An 18,266-nucleotide genomic window follows, 5' to 3' on the forward strand; every position below is an offset into this window, starting at 1 on the left:
ACTGCCAACTGTAAAGTTTGGTGGAGAGGGATGATGCTATAGAGTTGTTTTTCAGGGTCTGGCCTTAGTTCCAGTGAAGGGAAATCTTGATGCTTCTGCATACCAAGACATTTTGGACAATTGTACGCTTCCAAATTTGACCTCACAAATGTTCTTCTGGATGAATAGGAAAAAATTCTGACACACTCTCAAAATCTTATAGAAAACCTTCTCAAAGAGGAGGGGGCTTTTTTATCCTATCATGAGCGACCTCCCTATCCAACTGTTTGCAACAGTTTATATATAATTTTTTTTATTCAATCCGAGGCTTTAATTATGCTAATTAGGCACCTTGATAGGATAAAAAAGGCCGGAGGTAAAAATACAACATGCTACGGTTTTCTGAAAAGCCTGATCAGTCAAAAAGACTGAACTGAAGACATCCTGAACGGATTTCTCTACATTCAGAATGCATGGGGATAAAACTGATCAGTTATTTTCCGGATTTGAGCCCCTAGGACGGAACTCTATGCCGGAAAAGAAAAACGCTAGTGTGAAAGTAGCCTTAGGGTCCATTCACACGTCCGTTGTTTCTTTCCTGATCTGTTCGTTTTTTTGCGGAACAGATCTGGACCAGATCTGTACCCATTCATTTTCAATGGGTCCTGAAAAAAATCTGATATTGTGCTGTCTGATTTTTTTATTTTTATTTTCTTCAGGACCCATTGAAAATTAATGGGTCCAGATCTGTTCCGCAAAAACAGATCAGGAAAGAAACAACAGACGTGTGAATGGACCCTTAATGTGATGTTTTTTTTTTTTTTTTTGTAAATGGAGTTTGCTTTAATAACTGTATTTGTGTCACTAGTGTTTTGACTACTTCTGTAATTTTTGTAACCAATACTGTGTTTTTAATGCATGAAATTCAGAATATTTAGATGATTTAGGTGCAATCTCTGGATGCTATTGTGTTCCTGTTATTCTGACTTGTGTAATGTAATGGCATTGTGTACATTCTGAATACTTCTTGCATTTATTTTCATGTTTGTATACTCTCTGCATTTCCGATTATTCCAGGCAAAGCTGTGAGATAAAATCAATACTGTAGTTGGCAGAAGGTAGCAATGCTTCATGCAACAGGCCACCTATAACACTCTGCTGACACGTTGTCATCTGTAATACTGATAAGCATTCTCTTGCCGTACCGCACGTCTCTACATCAAGCCAGCCAAGCTTGCCTCTGCAATTTCCAGCAAAATAGTACTGCTGATGGTTAGCGATTTCAGAGAGACCATCTGCATAGATGGAGCAATTCTCTGAGCAGTTTTACTTTAGAGTAGTTTCATACTGATCCCTCAAGACTCCGTGCTGTAATACACATGCTTTAATATAATGCTGTAATAAAAAAATAAAAATTATATATATAAAAAACTAAACCCATTAAAGAGGTTATCGAATAGTGCAAATACCCCCCACAATGCCCAGGCCCCTCTTATAGACAATACTTACCTGAACCCTGTACCCGCGTCCCTCTGGATCCCTGCATGGCAACTGTAGCATCAAAACATACGGGGGGGGGGAGGGGGGAACAGCAAATGGCAGGCTGTGACGATGACCAGCCTCTCTAGCATCACAGGTGCCGCTAGGGAGGCTGGTCACTGTCGTGGCTTCTTTTGATCCGTGCGTCAGGGAGGTGCAGCGGTGGCCGTGCAGTGATCCAGAGGGACGCGGGAGCTGGGGAAGTATCGTCTATAGGAGGGGCCTGGGCATTGTTGCGGGGTATTTCCACTATTGGATAAATCCTTTTAAGTTTATTAAAATATCAATTTTCAGTTATAATAATTACATTTCACAGCAGTTTGCAAGAAAGAAAAGCTGTAAAATTTCCCCTTGCACAACTGAAATCCCTAGAGGTCCTAATGGCATATGATAACTGTCAAAATGGAAAATACTAGTCCTGGGACCTTGCTGCCTATGCACATCAAATCTTAGCACGCCCTAGATGTGGTATCTTTTTTCAAAATGCATTTTGGAGGTATGGTGTTTTTTGTTGTTTGTTTTCCCATAGACCTCTCTGTTTGTCAGGAAAAACTCATGAAAAAAGCCACCTTAGATTGCTTGCTAAAAACTCATGAAATTTATGGCAAAAACACCACTAAAAACTGAGGTAGATTTACTAAGAGGAACATGCCATTAAATTAGTGATGAGCGAAGAAAGCTTCAGATCATAGATCCAAAGTTGCTTCATTAAAAATTTCGGATTAATGCTGTACGGAGATCCATCTCCATAAGGCATTAAAATGTACGGCCTCCGATGAGGTGAAGTTAGTTATTTGCGAAGTCTCACAAGACTTCATTGAATAACTTTGGTGTTATTTAAAGAAAACTTTAAAACTTGGATCCAAACTCTGCTTCGGTTCCAAGGGAACTGCTTCCCTCTGCCTAACGCCACAAATGCCGTGATCAGCGTTGATTGCGGCGTCTGAAGGGTTAAATGACTGGGTCCGGTTCCTTTAGTTAAGGCTACAGGCATCGCTAAATACAGATAACAGTTGTGTGCATGCTGCATTTACCTAATAGACATTCCTATTCTTGTCTGCAAAACAGACTTTGAATAGGACACGTTCTATAACTTACGGAACGGCCGCACAGATGACATCCGTGTGCTATCTGCATTTAATTTAGTCCCCATAGAAATTGAGTCTGCGTGCGATATACAGATAGGACACAGTCATGTGCATGAAGCCTAAAGAGAACCTGTCTCCATGAAGTACAGTGCAATCTGCAGGCTGCATGTTAAAGAGCAAGAGGAGCGGAGCAGATTGTATAGATTTATGGGAAATGATTCAGTAAAACTTGTAATTTATACATTTCGGCTATATTGGCATAATCTGCCACTGATTTAGGGGCAGAAAATAGTCATTTTCCACTACGTAATCCACTTCCAAAATCCCATTAACAGCCTCTCATTGACGCAAGTCTAAACATTTGAGCATGTGCACACTTTGTACACATGGTAGATTTTTTTTTTTTTATTATTATTATTTTTTCAGCAGCTGATTTGAAAAATGCTTGAGAAGTGACATTACCTCTTTGAAGCAGAAAGGATTGTGGGGAAGAAGAAAAACCGCACTAAAAACTCTTCTAAAACTACAACCAAATTACAAATCTGGCACCTAAAAATGACCTGTTTTAGCTATCAATTCTGCTGCAGATTTTTCTGCAGTGGATTTTGTCCATGTGAACATGCCCTTAAATCTCTGCTCTTTCTGAACTGTTACCCAAGTGGGTGGGCTTGTCAGTAATTGCACTCTTATGCAGGGAAGGTTGCAAGTGACTTATAAGGCCGCCCACTTGGCCACTGAGCTTAGAAAAGGCAGAGATTACAAGTTACACTACCACAGGACTATATACCAATCTACTCAGCTCCTCCTGCTCTATAACATGCTGCCTGCAGATAACACTGCATTTTATAGCACTTCTAAAACGGGTGTAAAAACTTAAATGGGTTATCCGGTCACTTAACCTAATCGGTATCCAGTAATGACCTGTGGAAGGAAGATCTTTTACACAGTACTTACCTGCCCCTTGATCCACAGATGTTGCCATCTCTGCTGCACACTCAGGGCCCGACCAGATATGACCGCTTCTTAGCTGCTTTAACTACTATGCACATCCAGTCAGGACCTGGGCCGAAGAGCCTGCAGCGTGTGCGAGTGCAGCAGAGATGGCAGCATTGGCAAAGCAAGAGATGGGTAACTACTGTGTAAAAGATCTTCTTTCCACAGGTCATTACCGAATACCGATTAGGTTAAATGAGAGGAGAACCCCTTTAAGTGATAGAATGTGTATCATCCATCTCAGTAATACTTTACACAGGCCAATATGTTAAATCAGCCTCTTGCTCTTACACAGTACATACCTCAGATTTTGAAAATAAAATTAAAATGAAGCAAGCTGTAAAATCTATTCATTGCAGTCTCTCATTTTCTTTGCAGTGCTTTCAATGATTTTGATGGTTATCATCAGGTATATCTCTAGAGTACTTGTGTGGATTTTAACCATCCTGGTCACATTGGGATCACTTGGTAAGTTTTGCTGCTCTATTTCTTTTTTTATAAAATCTCACTGAAAATGTTCAGAACTATAATAGGTCAATATCTTTAATAGACATTTAAAGGGGTTTTCTGGGCGATACGTAAAGGATGCAAAGATCACTTCACCGGACTGCCATTGCTCTCCCAGGGTCCCTGCCGGTCTCTCCTTCCTGATTGATCCCTCTCCATACCAGTATATACAGGTCCTTCTAAAAAAATTAGCATATTGTGATAAAGTTCATTATTTTCTGAAATGTACTCATAAACATTAGACTTTCATATATTTTAGATTCATTACACACCAACTGAAGTAGTTCAAGCCTTTTATTGTTTTAATATTGATGATTTTGGCATACAGCTCATGAAAACCCAAAATTCCTACCTAAAAAAATTAGCATATCATGAAAAGGTTCTCTAAACGAGCTATTAACCTAATCAACTAATTAACTCTAAACACCTGCAAAAGATTCCTGAGGCTTTTAAAAACTCCCAGCCTGGTTCATTACTCAAAACCGCAATCATGGGTAAGACTGCCGACCTGACTGCTGTCCAGAAGGCCATCATTGACACCCTCAAGCAAGAGGGTAAGACACAGAAAGAAATTTCTGAACGAATAGGCTGTTCCCAGAGTGCTGTATCCAGGCACCTCAGTGGGAAGGAAAAAGTGTGGCAGAAAACGCTGCACAACGAGAAGAGGTGACCGGACCATGAGGAAGATTGTGGAGAAGGACCGATTCCAGACCTTGGGGGACCTGCAGAAGCAGTGGACTGAGTCTGGAGTAGAAACATCCAGAGCCACCGTGTACAGGCGTGTGCAGGAAATGGGCTACAGGTGCCGCATTCCCCAGGTCAAGCCACTTTTGAACCAAAAACAGCGGCAGAAGCGCCTGACCTGGGCTACAGAGAAGCAGCACTGGACTGTTGCTCAGTGGTCCAAAGTACTTTTTTCGGATGAAAGCAAATTTTGCATGTCATTCGGAAATCAAGGTGCCAGAGTCTGGAGGAAGACTGGGGAGAGGGAAATGCCAAAATGCCTGAAGTCCAGTGTCAAGTACCCACAGTCAGTGATGGTCTGGTGTTGGTCCACTGTGTTTTTATCAAGGGCAGGGTCAATGCAGCTAGCTATCAGGAGATTTTGGAGCACTTCACGCTTCCATCTGCTGAAAAGCTTTATGGAGATGAAGATTTCATTTTTCAGCACGATCTGGCACCTGCTCACAGTGCCAAAACCACTGGTAAATGGTTTACTGACCATGGTATTACTGTGCTCAATTGGCCTGCCAACTCTCCTGACCTGAACCCCATAGAGAATCTGTGGGATATTGGGAAGAGAAAGTTGAGAGACGCAAGACCCAACACTCTGGATGAGCTTAAGGCCGCTATCGAAGCATCCTGGGCCTCCATAACACCTCAGCAGTGCCACAGGCTGATTGCCTCCATGCCACGCCGCATTGAAGCAGTCATTTCTGCAAAAGGATTACCGACCAAGTATTGAGTGCATAACTGAACATAATTATTTGAAGGTTGACTTTTTTTGTATTAAAAACACTTTTCTTTTATTGGTCGGATGAAATATGCAAATTTTTTGAGATAGGAAATTTGGGTTTTCATGAGCTGTATTCCAAAATCATCAATATTAAAACAATAAAAGGCTTGAACTACTTCAGTTGTGTGTAATGAATCTAAAATATATGAAAGTCTAATGTTTATCAGTACATTACAGAAAATACAGAACTTTATCACAATATGCTAATTTTTTTTTTTAGAAGGACCTGTATAGTGACACTCATATAGCAGCAAAATATTCTGCAGCCAATAGTCTCTGTCCACAGTGGGGGTCACAATCTAATTTCCCTGTCTTGGATGCACTCACTAGGGCAAATTTCACATGAAAGAGGGACCTGTCACTTCTCCTGACTTGTCTGTTTTAGTAGCTACGTGTACTTGCATTCCCCATGTAATAACCATTTTGGAACATATTTTCATATACCTTGTGTTGTTCCTCTGTTATTCCGTCTAGAAGTTTATGAATGAATTGCCAGCAGTCTGCGCTAAAGGTCTATCTGGGTGTTACCTGTAGAGGGATTGCCCTGCACAGTCTGACACTGGCAGTTATGTTTGAATAGTGTCAGACTGTACAGGTTTATACCTCTACAAGTAACACCCAGATGGACCTTAAGGCTAAATGCACACGATCAGGATTGCGCGCGGATTTGCGTGCGGGAAATCCGCACTGTAGGTCATATACATTTTATTCTATGAGAATTTGAAATTCTCAGTGCACACGATGCAGATTATTTCTGCGCTGATTTTGACCTGCGGTGCGGATTTTAAAATTCGCAGCATGTCAATTTTATTTTATTTTTCCTGACCGGATTTTCTTCATTCACTTAGTGAAATCCGCATGCGGAAAATCCGCACCAAATCCACACGCAAATCTGCACCAATTGATGCGGATTGACCACACAGATTTGCCTGCGAACACCTGCGGATTTCAGTGCGGATGCTCCGCACATGAATCCTGAACGTGTGCATGTACCCTAATAGCAGACTGCTGGTGATCCATTTATAAACCTCTAGCAGGAATAATAGAGGAACAACCACAAGGTGTATGAAAATATAATCCAAAATGGTTATTACATGGGAAACGCAAGTAGTTACTTAGAAAAGTCATGGGAGGTGACAGGTCCTCTTTAAGCCATTTAACAGGGCAGGCTTGAAGTGTTGGAAGAAACCAGACTGGAGGAAATGCATATAAAAACAGGAAGAACAGGCACACTCTATGCAGATGTCGGCACTGTTTGGATTTGAATCCAGACCCCCAGCACCGCAGTCCATGCTGCACCACCCAAGTTATTGAAAATGGCTACCAATCTTTAGCGATCTCACATTGGCTGTACAGCTAAAACAAAGCAGAGAAACAAGCAGGCATGGCAGTCTGCATTCTGCGTACTCCACTCGTTACAATATCTATTGGCGTCTAAAACTTGGTTAACTTCCTTATCTATGGAAAAGACTGCAGTTCAGCAATCTCGCTTGTCTGATAACTAAGATTTGAAATCCTAGACTAAAGGGGTATTCTTATCTGGGATATCGCTAGAACATGTCATGGGGGTCTCAAAGTGAAGGGAGGGCATAAGACACATGCACAACCACTCTTGATTTACCGCTATCGGACTTATAGGAAAATAGTAAAGTGCTGGGTCAGCTATTTTTTGGGAAGTCCCATAGTGGTGTCCACACTTGCAAGGAGCGGTCTCTGTTTACTACTATGGTGCTTGAGAAAATAGCTGAGAATGCTGCTCGGCGTGCCCTATCCACCACATGTGCAGTATGCTCTCCTTTAACTTCAGGGCCTTGTTTTGGAGATGGAAGCGGGTGTCAGAGGTGGGACCCGCTCCTATCTGACATTTATGACATATTCTAGTGATATCCCGACTAAATCTAAAATAAAACTGCAGCAAGGCTTGAGAAAGAACGAGAGGTCGAAACGTCGCAATTTTTGGTGAATAAGCCAGCATGAATTGAAGACCAGCGAGTGCTGCAGTTTTATTTTTGATTTATTCCGGATGATTTGGGGATGCTACAGGCTGGTATCCAACACTGCGGGCCCCACCACCATAGAGACTTTTTGCTATAGATTCCTAAGTGCTGCTACTTTTTCTTTTTTGAGCATATTCTAGCAATATGCCATACATTTCTCACATGGAACAACCCTTTTATTATCACCTAAAGAAAAATCAATACTAGTCATTTATACATGGCAATAGGCCACATGAAAACTGCTATCCGTTTCGCTCCATGTTTCTTCTTGTTCCCTGTAGGCCCTCTGTAAGACTTCATTTTAAGCTGTGTTTCAGTACAAGCCATTGCAGAAGGTAGAAAGATGCTTCATGTAGCTGCTGACATACACATTACAGCCTTACATGGGGCTATATAGACTATATATACCAGAGTACGCCCGTGTTTGAGTCCTAATTCATTTTGTCCTAAACAACCGTACTCTGACACAGTAAACTTTATTACAGTAGAAGATGGAGGCTTAACTTCATGGCTTCAAGGGCAAAGATCCATTATATTATTATTGAGCTGTTCCTTGTCTTGAGAGCCTCATTTATTTCTGAGACCTGCAATAATTTGTATTTGTCCTGCTCGCAGTTCTTACCTTAGGCTGCTTCTTGGAGAGAACGCCATCAGTAGGCGGTTTTCAGTTCAGATAATGTGTCCCTGGCTACACCGACATTTCATTGATATAATACATCATTTAATAAAACTTAGAATATCTTTGCTGTTTATATGATGATTATGTGATTGTACAGAAAAAGGCCAACTAGAACAAGATCTAGGAGTGGTTTGAGATGTAGTTATACATACTGTTGATACATATTTTTTCATTATGTCAAAAGTATGAAATATCAGTAATAATGCCAATGTGAAGAGAGCCTTGGCAGTATAGATTTATTTTGAGCTTATGAAGAAGCTTGTAGATTCTTAGAGTTATCAAAGTTCTCTTGAGGTCAACATGTTCTTGGCAGATTTTTACCCTGTTCTTCTAGGATTACTTTTACTGTACACTATACATGTACCTTTTATTTTTCTTATGGAGCCTTTCAGATGACTTGTCCCTTGTCTCTTTGACAAAGAGTCTTCCATTTTTCTGTTCATCGGCGCTTCAAAGGAGCACTGATTTCCTACCATTGCATTGATTAAAGTACTGTAGATATTTTTATGCAGGGTCCTTAATTATTATACCTAACTAGAAAAGTAACAGTTATTTTATGTTATCTTAATGTGTATGTGCTCCACTGTTCTGCAGGAGGGACAGGTGTTCTTTGGTGGATGTATGCTGAACATCGGAAATCTTTCAGTGAAAATCTCCCACCAGATCAGCTTCAGGTTTCCAAAGACAACCAACAAGCCTTGCTCATATATGCCATTACTGCCACTGTCTTCACAGTAAGCCTTCAGCTTTGTGTTTTTAACTGAATCTAGGTCATTTCTTTCTCACTTCTTAATTTTATTTTTTGCCACACAATGCTAGTTTACAATAGTGAATGTGCCGAAACTAAAGTCTGGGAAGACGTTCCTCCACCAACTGACTTTTACTTTATCATATAACAAACTTCTGCATTGGAAAGGTGAATGTGATGGCCACTAAACTACGGAAACATCCTCATTTATAGCTACATTTTTATCTGTTTGATAATACATTAGCTTAAATGAGCGTTTATGAGCTGTTAGGAGTTCAGAGATAAGACCCAGCCATCAGAGCAGCTTCCTGACTGAAGCAGAGAGTCTACTAATCGGAAAATGCATTGAAAGCTATAGTAGAAAAACTATTGAACATTTTTAATAAAGCCCAATTTAAAAAAAATTTTTTTTAGCCCCATTAACAGTTTAAAGGGGTTATCCCACAAATTAAAAAATAAAATATTTGGAGTAATGCACACCATAATTTCATTGTAATAGCTGCTGCTCTTTGGTGTAATTTACGGCCTTTTTCTTTGGAGGACGTCTCTTTTCCATTGTTAACTGCTTCACCCCCTGCAGGTAAAATAGTTCCTCACACAAAGCACCAGAGATTCAGTAACAAATAGCACCATGATTTGCAATGCAGTTTCTTTCTCCACTGTCTAGACCAAAGTATAGCTATATATTGTATTAAATGAAAAGGTGTCTGGGTACCTACCTCTGTCTAACCACTCGGACACCGAGGTTGCTATCCGGAACCTGCTCCAGACAGTCCCTGTGCACAGATGGCGTAGCTCTACAACGTTTCACACACAGGATGAAGGACCTTAGGGATTTGCACTTGTGTAACTCCAGATTTCTGATCTAGAATTCATTAATTAATGCTTGTGCTCTTTATGTTTATTCACTTGCAAACTGCACACCTTATTTCATATTTCCTCCCTGCTGATTTCAGCTGCAGGAACAAAGCGAGTAAAAGGGAGAGATAAAACAAAAACTTGAATACCGTACCCAAAGTGATCTGTGTGTCTGTTAAGACAGTCAGTGTTCTATATGACTAAGGCCTCATGCACACGACCGCAAAAAACGGAAGCCGTCCGTGTGCCTTCCGCAATTTGCGGAACGGTCGGCCCATTACAGACATGCCTATTCTTGTCCTCAAAAACTGACAAGAATAGGACATGCTATATTTTTTTGCGGTGCCTCGGAACGGAGCCACGGATGAGGACAGCACACTGAGTGCTGTCCACATTTTTTGCGGCCCCATTGAAGTAAATGGGTCCGCATCCGAGCCGCAAAAACGGCCCTCCAGCTGTTGTAAAACTACAACTCCCACAATGCCATGCTGTAGCCTGATAGCTGTAGTCTGTTTGGGCATGGTGGGAGTTGTAGTTTTACAACAGCTGGAGGGCCACAGGTTGAGCATGCCTGATTTAAGAATATCCCACAAAATGAATGCCTGATGCATTGAAACTAATTATATCACCTGCTCAATCCTGAAAACATGGCAGGGTAGGTGGGCTCTGAGGACCGGAGTTGGGGAACACTGCAATATATGATTAGAAAGACACCAGTAATATGTTTTAGCATTTTATATAGCACTGCAAAGCTACAAACAAAAAGCGCTGGGCAAAAAATTTGAAACCAGTCATTTAAAATATCTGCAAGCAAATACTTGTAAGGGTGCTTTTTCAGGTGCCATTTGATGCCGTTTTTAAAACCAATGCCAGGAATAGAAGTATATAGGAAATATATGTATTCTCCTTTTTTTCCTGTTAATCCACCCCATATTTTTGCTTCCAAACGCACTGCATCAAAATGTCACATGTGAGAGCACCCTTACAGGCCTGGTGTTGATGTAGTGACTCTTCTGCTATATATCCTCTTCATGGCATGTTGGGATCATTGCCGCTGCATTTCTGCTTGATGCTGCTGATTAAGTTTTCATGTGTCTCACAAAACATTCCTTGCCCTTGACGTTTATAGACAAGCTGGGTGCTGTCAGAAGGATATGTAGAGGTGAGGTGCCATCTCTGCCATCCTTGGTAGAAATGTTGTTTAAGGATTTCCAGCTGTGCCAGGATTGATATTGACTTTAGTCAGGGCATAAATTCCTCCTCAGGCTTGTGTTTATTGTGCCTTTAAACTTCACACACGGCACCTTCTACATTTGTTAAACCTTATGATACAAAGGCTTTATATACAGTAGTTTTAGTAACCTTTTCTCTTATTCACATGAGGTACTTCATAATTTTATTGTGTAGCTGAGATTACAATTAGTTAAAGGAGTTTTCTGGAACTTGGATACTGATGACTTGTCCTTAGGATAGGTCATAAGTATCAGATCGTGGGGGTGGGTAGCACTTTATACTACAGAGTGGACGGAGCCAGAAGCACAAGGTTCCGTACGATGTATAGTTGCCATACCAGGGTACTGCAGCTCAGAGCTGTGAATGGGAGCTAAGTTGCAGTGTGTCAGCTCTGGAAACTGCACAGTGGACAGAGCCTTCCATCCACCATATATTATCCTGTGCCAGCAGTGGAGTCTGACCCTCCCCCCCCCCCCCGCCAATCTGATATTGATGACCTGTCTTGAGTATATGTCATTAGAGATGAGCAAATTTCATATTTTGAAATTAGTTCACGCTTCATTTGGTGGTAAAAGCAGAATTGCGTTATGGATTCCGTTACTACGGACCATAACGCAATTCTATAGCGGAATGCCTTTAGAGGCATTCCGTTATTCATTCCGTCATAATAGAAGTCTATGGGCTGCAAAATGGATCCGTTCCGTTATGCAGGGAAGTCCTCTCCTGCATAACGGAAACTGCACGGATCCGTTATGCAGGCGATATACTTCTATTATGACGGAACGAATAACGGAATGCCTCTAAAGGCATTCCGCTATAGAATTGCATTATGGTCTGTGGTAACTGAATCCATAATGCAATTCTGCTTTTACTACCAAATGAAGCGTGAACGAATTTCATGAAATTCGCTCATCTCTATATGTCATCTTTATCTAAAGCCTCTTTAAGAATATCATCATATCTTATTTTTCGTTGTCGTATGGCAGGTGATTCTGTTGCTCATCATGCTGATTATGAGAAAACGGGTTGGTCTTACCATTGCCTTGTTCAACGTGGCTGGAAAGGTTTTCATTCATCTACCGCTGTTAGTCTTCCAGCCCTTCTGGACTTTCTTTGCTCTTCTCCTCTTCTGGATCTACTGGGTCATGGTCTTGCTTTTTCTGGGAACTACAGGTAAGACTTGCAGCTTTTTTCACTGCAAAATGCTTACATTTTTTATGTTGCTTTTGATTTGAGTGATTTTATTCCAACAAAATAGGCTTGGAAAGTTTTCTTTCCTTCCCATCTTTCAAGATCCATAACTTTTATGTCTTGGTCTGTCATTTAACTGATCAATGGGAAAATGGCGAGGGTTTAATCTTTGGACTTAAAGAGGACCTTTCATCGGTCCAAACATTGTGAACTAAGTATCATGACATTCACAGCGGCGCCCAGGGATCTCACTGCACTTACTATTATCCCTGGGCGCTGCTCCGTTCTCCCGTTATGTCCTCCGGTATGTTCAGGGACTTGGTTATAGTAGGAGGAGACTGCCCTTGTTCTGCTGGGCGTCTCCTCCTCCTAGGCTGTAGCACTGGCCAATCGCAGAGCAGAGCTCACAGCCTGGGAGGTTTTTTTTTCTCCCAGGCTGTGAGCTGTGCGCTGCGATTGGCCAGCGCTACAGCCTAGGAGGAGGAGACGCCCAGCAGAACAAGGGCAGTCTCCTCCTACTATAACCAAGTCCCCGAACATACGAGAGGACATAACGGGAGAACAGAGCGGCGCCCAGGGATAACAGTAAGTGCAGTGAGATCCCTGGGCGCCGCTGTATATGTCATGATACTTAGTTCACAATGTTTGGACCGATGAAAGGTCCTCTTTAATATATACAGTACAGACCAAAAGTTTGGACACACCTTCTCATTCAAAGAGTTTTCTTTATTTTCATGACTATGAAAATTGTAGATTCACACTGAAGGCATCAAAACTATGAATGAACACATGTGGAATTATATACATAACAAAAAAGTGTGAAACAACTGAAAATATGTCATATTCTAGGTTCTTCAAAGTAGCCACCTTTTGCTTTGATTACTGCTTTGCACACTCTTGGCATTCTCTTGATGAGCTTTAAGAGGTAGTCACCTGAAATGGTCTTCCAACAGTCTTGAAGGAGTTCCCAGAGATGCTTAGCACTTGTTGGCCCTTTTGCCTTCACTCTGCGGTCCAGCTCACCCCAAACCATCTCGATTGGGTTCAGGTCCGGTGACTGTGGAAGCCAGGTCATCTGGCATAGCACCTAATCACTCTCCTTCATGGTCAAATAGCCCTTACACAGCCTGGTGGTGTGTTTGGGGTCATTGTCCTGTTGAAAAAAAAATGATGGTCCAACTAAACGCAAACCGGATGGAATAGCATGCCGCTGCAAGATGCTGTGGTAGCCATGCTCGTTCAGTGTGCCTTCAATTTTGAATAAATCCCCAACAGTGTCACCAGCAAAGCACCATCACACCTCCTCCTCCATGCTTCACGGTGGGAACCAGGCATGTAGAGTCCATCCGTTCACCTTTTCTGCATCGCACAAAGACACGGTGGTTGGAACCAAAGATCTCAAATTTGGACTCATCAGACCAAAGCACAGATTTCCACTGGTCTAATGTCCATTCCTTGTGTTCTTTAGCCCAAACAAGTCTCTTCTGCTTGTGTCCTGTCCTTAACAGTGGTTTCCTAGCAGATATTCTACCATGAAGGCCTGATTCACACAGTCTCCTCTTAACAGTTGTTCTAGAGATGTGTCTGCTGCTAGAACTCGGTGTGGCATTGACCTGGTCTCTAATCTAAGCTGCTGTTAACCTGCGATTTCTGAGGCTGGTGACTCGGGTGAACTTATCCTCCGCAGCAGAGGTGACGCTTGGTCTTCCATTCCTGGGGCGGTCCGCATGTGAGCCAGTTTCTTTGTAGCGCTTGATGGTTTTTGTGACTGCACTTGGGGACACTTTCAAAGTTTTCCCAATTTTTCGGACTGACTGACCTTCATTTCTTAAAGTAATGATGGCCACTCGTTTTTCTTTACTTAGCTGCTTTTTTCTTGCCATAATACAAATTCTAACAGTCTATTCAGTAGGACTATCAGCTGTGTATCCTCCTGACTTCTCCACAAGGCAACTGATGGTCCCAACCCCATTTATAAGGCAAGAAATCCCACTTATTAAACCTGACAGGGCACACCTGTGAAGTGAAAACCATTTCAGGTGACTACCTCTTGAAGCTCATCAAGAGAATGCCAAGAGTGTGCAAAGCAGTAATCAAAGCAAAAGGTGGCTACTTTGAAGAACCTAGAATATGACATATTTTCAGTTGTTGCACACTTTTTTGTTAATTCATAGTTTTGATGCCTTCAGTGTGAATCTCCAATTTTCATAGTCGTGAAAATAAAGAAAACTCTTTGAATGAGAAGGTGTGTCCAAACTTTTGGTCTGTACTGTGTGTGTGTGTGTGTGTGTATGTATGTATATATATATATATATATATATATATATATATATATATATATATGTGTATATATATATATGTGTGTGTGTATATATATATATATATATATATATATATATATATATATATTAGATATAAAAAGTCTACACACCTCTGTTAAAATGTCAGGTTTCTGTGATGTAATAAAATGAGACAAAGTTAAATCATTTCAGAACTTTTTCCACCGTTTTTAATATGACCTGTAAACTGTACCACTCAATTGAAAAACAAACTGAAATCTTTTAGGTAGAGGGAAGAAAAAATATAAAAATAAAATATGGTTGCATAAGTGTGCACACCCTTAAACTAATACTTTTTTGAAGCACCTTTTGATTTTATTACAGCACTCAGTCTTTTTGGGTATGAGTCTATCAGCATGGCACATTTTGACTTGGCAAGATTTGCCCACTCTTCTTTGCAAAATCACTCCAAATCTGTCAGATTGCGAGGGCATCTCCTGTGCGCAGCCCTCTTCAGATCACCCCACCAATTTTCAATCAGATTTAGGTCTGGGCTCTGGCTGGGCCATTCCAAAACTTTATTTCTTCTTCTGGTGAAGCCATTCCTTTGTTGATTTGGATGTATGCTTTGTGTCGTTGTCATGCTGAAAGATGAAGTTCCTCTTCATGTTCAGCTTTCTAGCAGAAACCTGAAGGTTTTGTGCCAATATTGATTGGTATTTGGAACTGTTCATAATTCCCTCTAGCTTAACTTAGGCCCCAGTTCCAGCTGAGGAAAAACAGCCCAAAGCATGATGCTGCCACCACCATGCTTCACTGTGGGTATGGTGTTCTTTTGGTCATGTGCAGTGTTGTTTTTGGGCCAAACATATCTTTTGGAATCATGGCCAAAAAGTTCAACCATGGTTTCATCAGATGATAACACCTTTTCCCACATGCTTTTGGGAGACTTCAGATGTTTTTTTTGAAAAATATAGCGTGGCTTGGATGTTTTTCTTCATTAAAAAAAGGCTTTCGTCTTGCCACTCTACCCCATAGCCCAGACATGTGACAACAATCTCCCGTATTCTCCATATGTACCACACAGCCAGTACTTGCCAGATATTCCTGCAGCTCCTTTAATGTTGCTTGTAGGCCTCTTGGTAGCCTCCCAGACCAGTTTTCTTCTCGTCTTTTCATCAATTTTGGAGGGACGTCCAGTTCTTGCCACATTTTCTCCACTTGATGATGACTGTCTTTCCTGTGTTCCATGGTATATCTAATGCCTTGGAAATTCTTTTGTACCCTTCTGCTGACTGATACCTTTTAACAATGAGATCCCTCTGATGTTTTGGAAGCTCTCTGTGGACCATGGCTTTTGCTGTGGAATGCGACTAAGAAAATTTCAGGAAAGACCAACTAGAGCAGCAGAACTTTATTTGGGGTTAATCAGAGGCACTTGAAATGATGGCAGGTGTATGCTGACTCCTATTTAACATGATTTTGAATGTGATTGCTTAATTCTGAACACAGCTACCTACATCCCCAGTTATAAGAGTGTGTGCACACTTATGCAACCACATTATTATTATTTTTTGTTTTCTTCCCTCCACCTAAAAAAAAATTTCAGTTTGTTTTTCAATTGAGTGGTACAGTTTATAGGTCACATTAAAGGTGGAAAAAGTTTTGAAATGATTTATCTTTGTCTCATTTTTTTACATCACAGAAACCTGACATTTTAACAGGGGTGTGTAGACTTTTTATATCCACTGTCTATATATTTGTTTAAAAACGTTAACCATTTCTTTATAATTCTTGTTGCATTGTAATGTACAGTAATTTTATCAGCATCGTATTACACTTGGAAGCAGGTGTGACTTAACATGGCAGGCCTGGGGGAGCCTTTATAAGGCCATGACAGCCAATTGCAGATGATTGCGGGACAGAGGGAGCCTCTGTCTAACCACTGAGATAACCCAACTGCTAATGTATTTTCTAATTTTTTAACTACTTAATGTAACTTCTCTGTTTAGGTGACGCATTCAAAAATGAGCAAGGATTTGTTGAGTTCAAGATCAACGGTCCTTTGCAATACATGTGGTGGTATCATCTAGTTGGGCTCATATGGATCAGTGAATTCATTTTAGCCTGCCAACAGATGACAATTGCAGGAGCTGTAGTCACCTATTATTTCACAAGGTAACATTTTTTTTTTTATAGACTATATGCTAGAATAAAAATGGAGAATGGGAGTTGCATTACATGTGTCTGACTAAGACACTTCTACATAATGTGTTTTCTGCAGAAACAAGCAAGACCTCCCATTTACTCCTATTCTGGCTTCAGTAAGTCGACTGGTTCGTTACCATCTTGGGACAGTGGCAAAAGGAGCCTTCATTATTACTCTGGTGAAAATACCAAGAATGATCCTCATGTACATTCATAGCCAACTCAAAGGGAAGGTAAACGTCATTACAATTGATGGTGTGGGCTATCTTTGAGTGGATTTTGTCAGCATTGCTGTATGAAAAGAAGTTAGCATTTAAGGAAAAAACACCAGTTTGTTCTGGTCAAAGATAACATGGACTAGATTCATAACAATATGATATGTGCAATATTTTCTATTGACTGTCCAAATTGTCCACTTCTTAACAGTGCAGGAGGATCCTAGCTTTCCAAAAGATTTATTCAAGGAATTCTCCTGTCTGGAATATTCCTCTGGCTGCTCTTTCTACTCTATCTGCTAGACTCTTGATTTGAGCATGGGACCTATCGCCATAGGATGTCATATGATACTAGAGCGCTAGCTCCCTAGCTGATATGAAAATAGGTCATTAACGTTTGGATTGCCCTAGTAATGTAAAAACGATCAAAGGCACCAAGGATTTCCATTTAAAAAAAAACTATGTTTTACTAAGTTCTTCACTAAAAATGGCAGTGCAACATACATTATATAGGTATAAATGCTTGTGTGTATATATAGTGTATTTTTTGCCCTACAAGATGCACCTAGGTTATAGAGGAGGAAAATAAGAAAAATATTTTTCATCAGACCCTCAATATTAATCGGACCTCAGATCAGACCACATTGTTAATTAGACCTCAGGTCAGACCCCGAATGTTAATCAGACAAAAAAAAAAATCAACTCCCCTCTCCTGTACCTTCTGAGATCCAGCGCTCTTCCTGCTGCACTGTGCTGTCACCTGACATCGCACAGCATGAGGTCACAGAGCACGGTGCACAGGTCACAGCACAGAGGACAGCGCCAACACCCAAAAATCGGTGAGTACAAAGCCAGCCTGCTGTACTAATAAGCGCTTCCAAGCAGCTTTGGGGTGGATTTTGCTGTGGAAATGCTGTAAATCCAGAGTTAATTCTGCTTTGGAAAATCTACCCTGTGTCACCTGACCATAAAAAATCTTCTGCAAGAATTTATGATTAATATTTTGTCATTTCAGTTCCATCGTTCTATCACAATATATTTTTCCCTAAAGTAAGCTGTCCTTTCATGAAATCCTAGGTGGTTTAATGTACAGCATGTCACCAGTCAAAGTGACGAAGCATATTGTCACTTTGACAAGAGGTGAAAAATTAATTTGTTGGAATCGTAATATCTAGGGATTGTTCCCAGAACCACACTGCTGTAATGCTTGTTTTCTTCATTTAATAAACATTCGAG

General features: G+C 40.9%; 1 protein-coding gene across 1 annotated transcript in view; it reads left to right on the forward strand.

The window, feature by feature from the left end:
- The window catches only part of LOC122943808 (choline transporter-like protein 1), a 119,845-nt gene that overhangs the window by 75,150 nt on the left and 26,429 nt on the right, over positions 1 to 18,266 (forward strand). The window contains exons 7-11 of the mRNA XM_044301854.1: positions 3,978 to 4,067; positions 8,893 to 9,032; positions 12,124 to 12,310; positions 16,620 to 16,785; positions 16,892 to 17,048. Of these exons, the coding sequence (XP_044157789.1) occupies positions 3,978 to 4,067; positions 8,893 to 9,032; positions 12,124 to 12,310; positions 16,620 to 16,785; positions 16,892 to 17,048 (740 nt within the window). The remainder of the gene's footprint in view (positions 1 to 3,977; positions 4,068 to 8,892; positions 9,033 to 12,123; positions 12,311 to 16,619; positions 16,786 to 16,891; positions 17,049 to 18,266) is intronic.

The sequence above is a fragment of the Bufo gargarizans genome, chromosome 7 (genome assembly GCF_014858855.1).
Source record: "Bufo gargarizans isolate SCDJY-AF-19 chromosome 7, ASM1485885v1, whole genome shotgun sequence".
In the NCBI taxonomy this organism is placed as follows: Eukaryota; Metazoa; Chordata; class Amphibia; order Anura; family Bufonidae; genus Bufo; species Bufo gargarizans.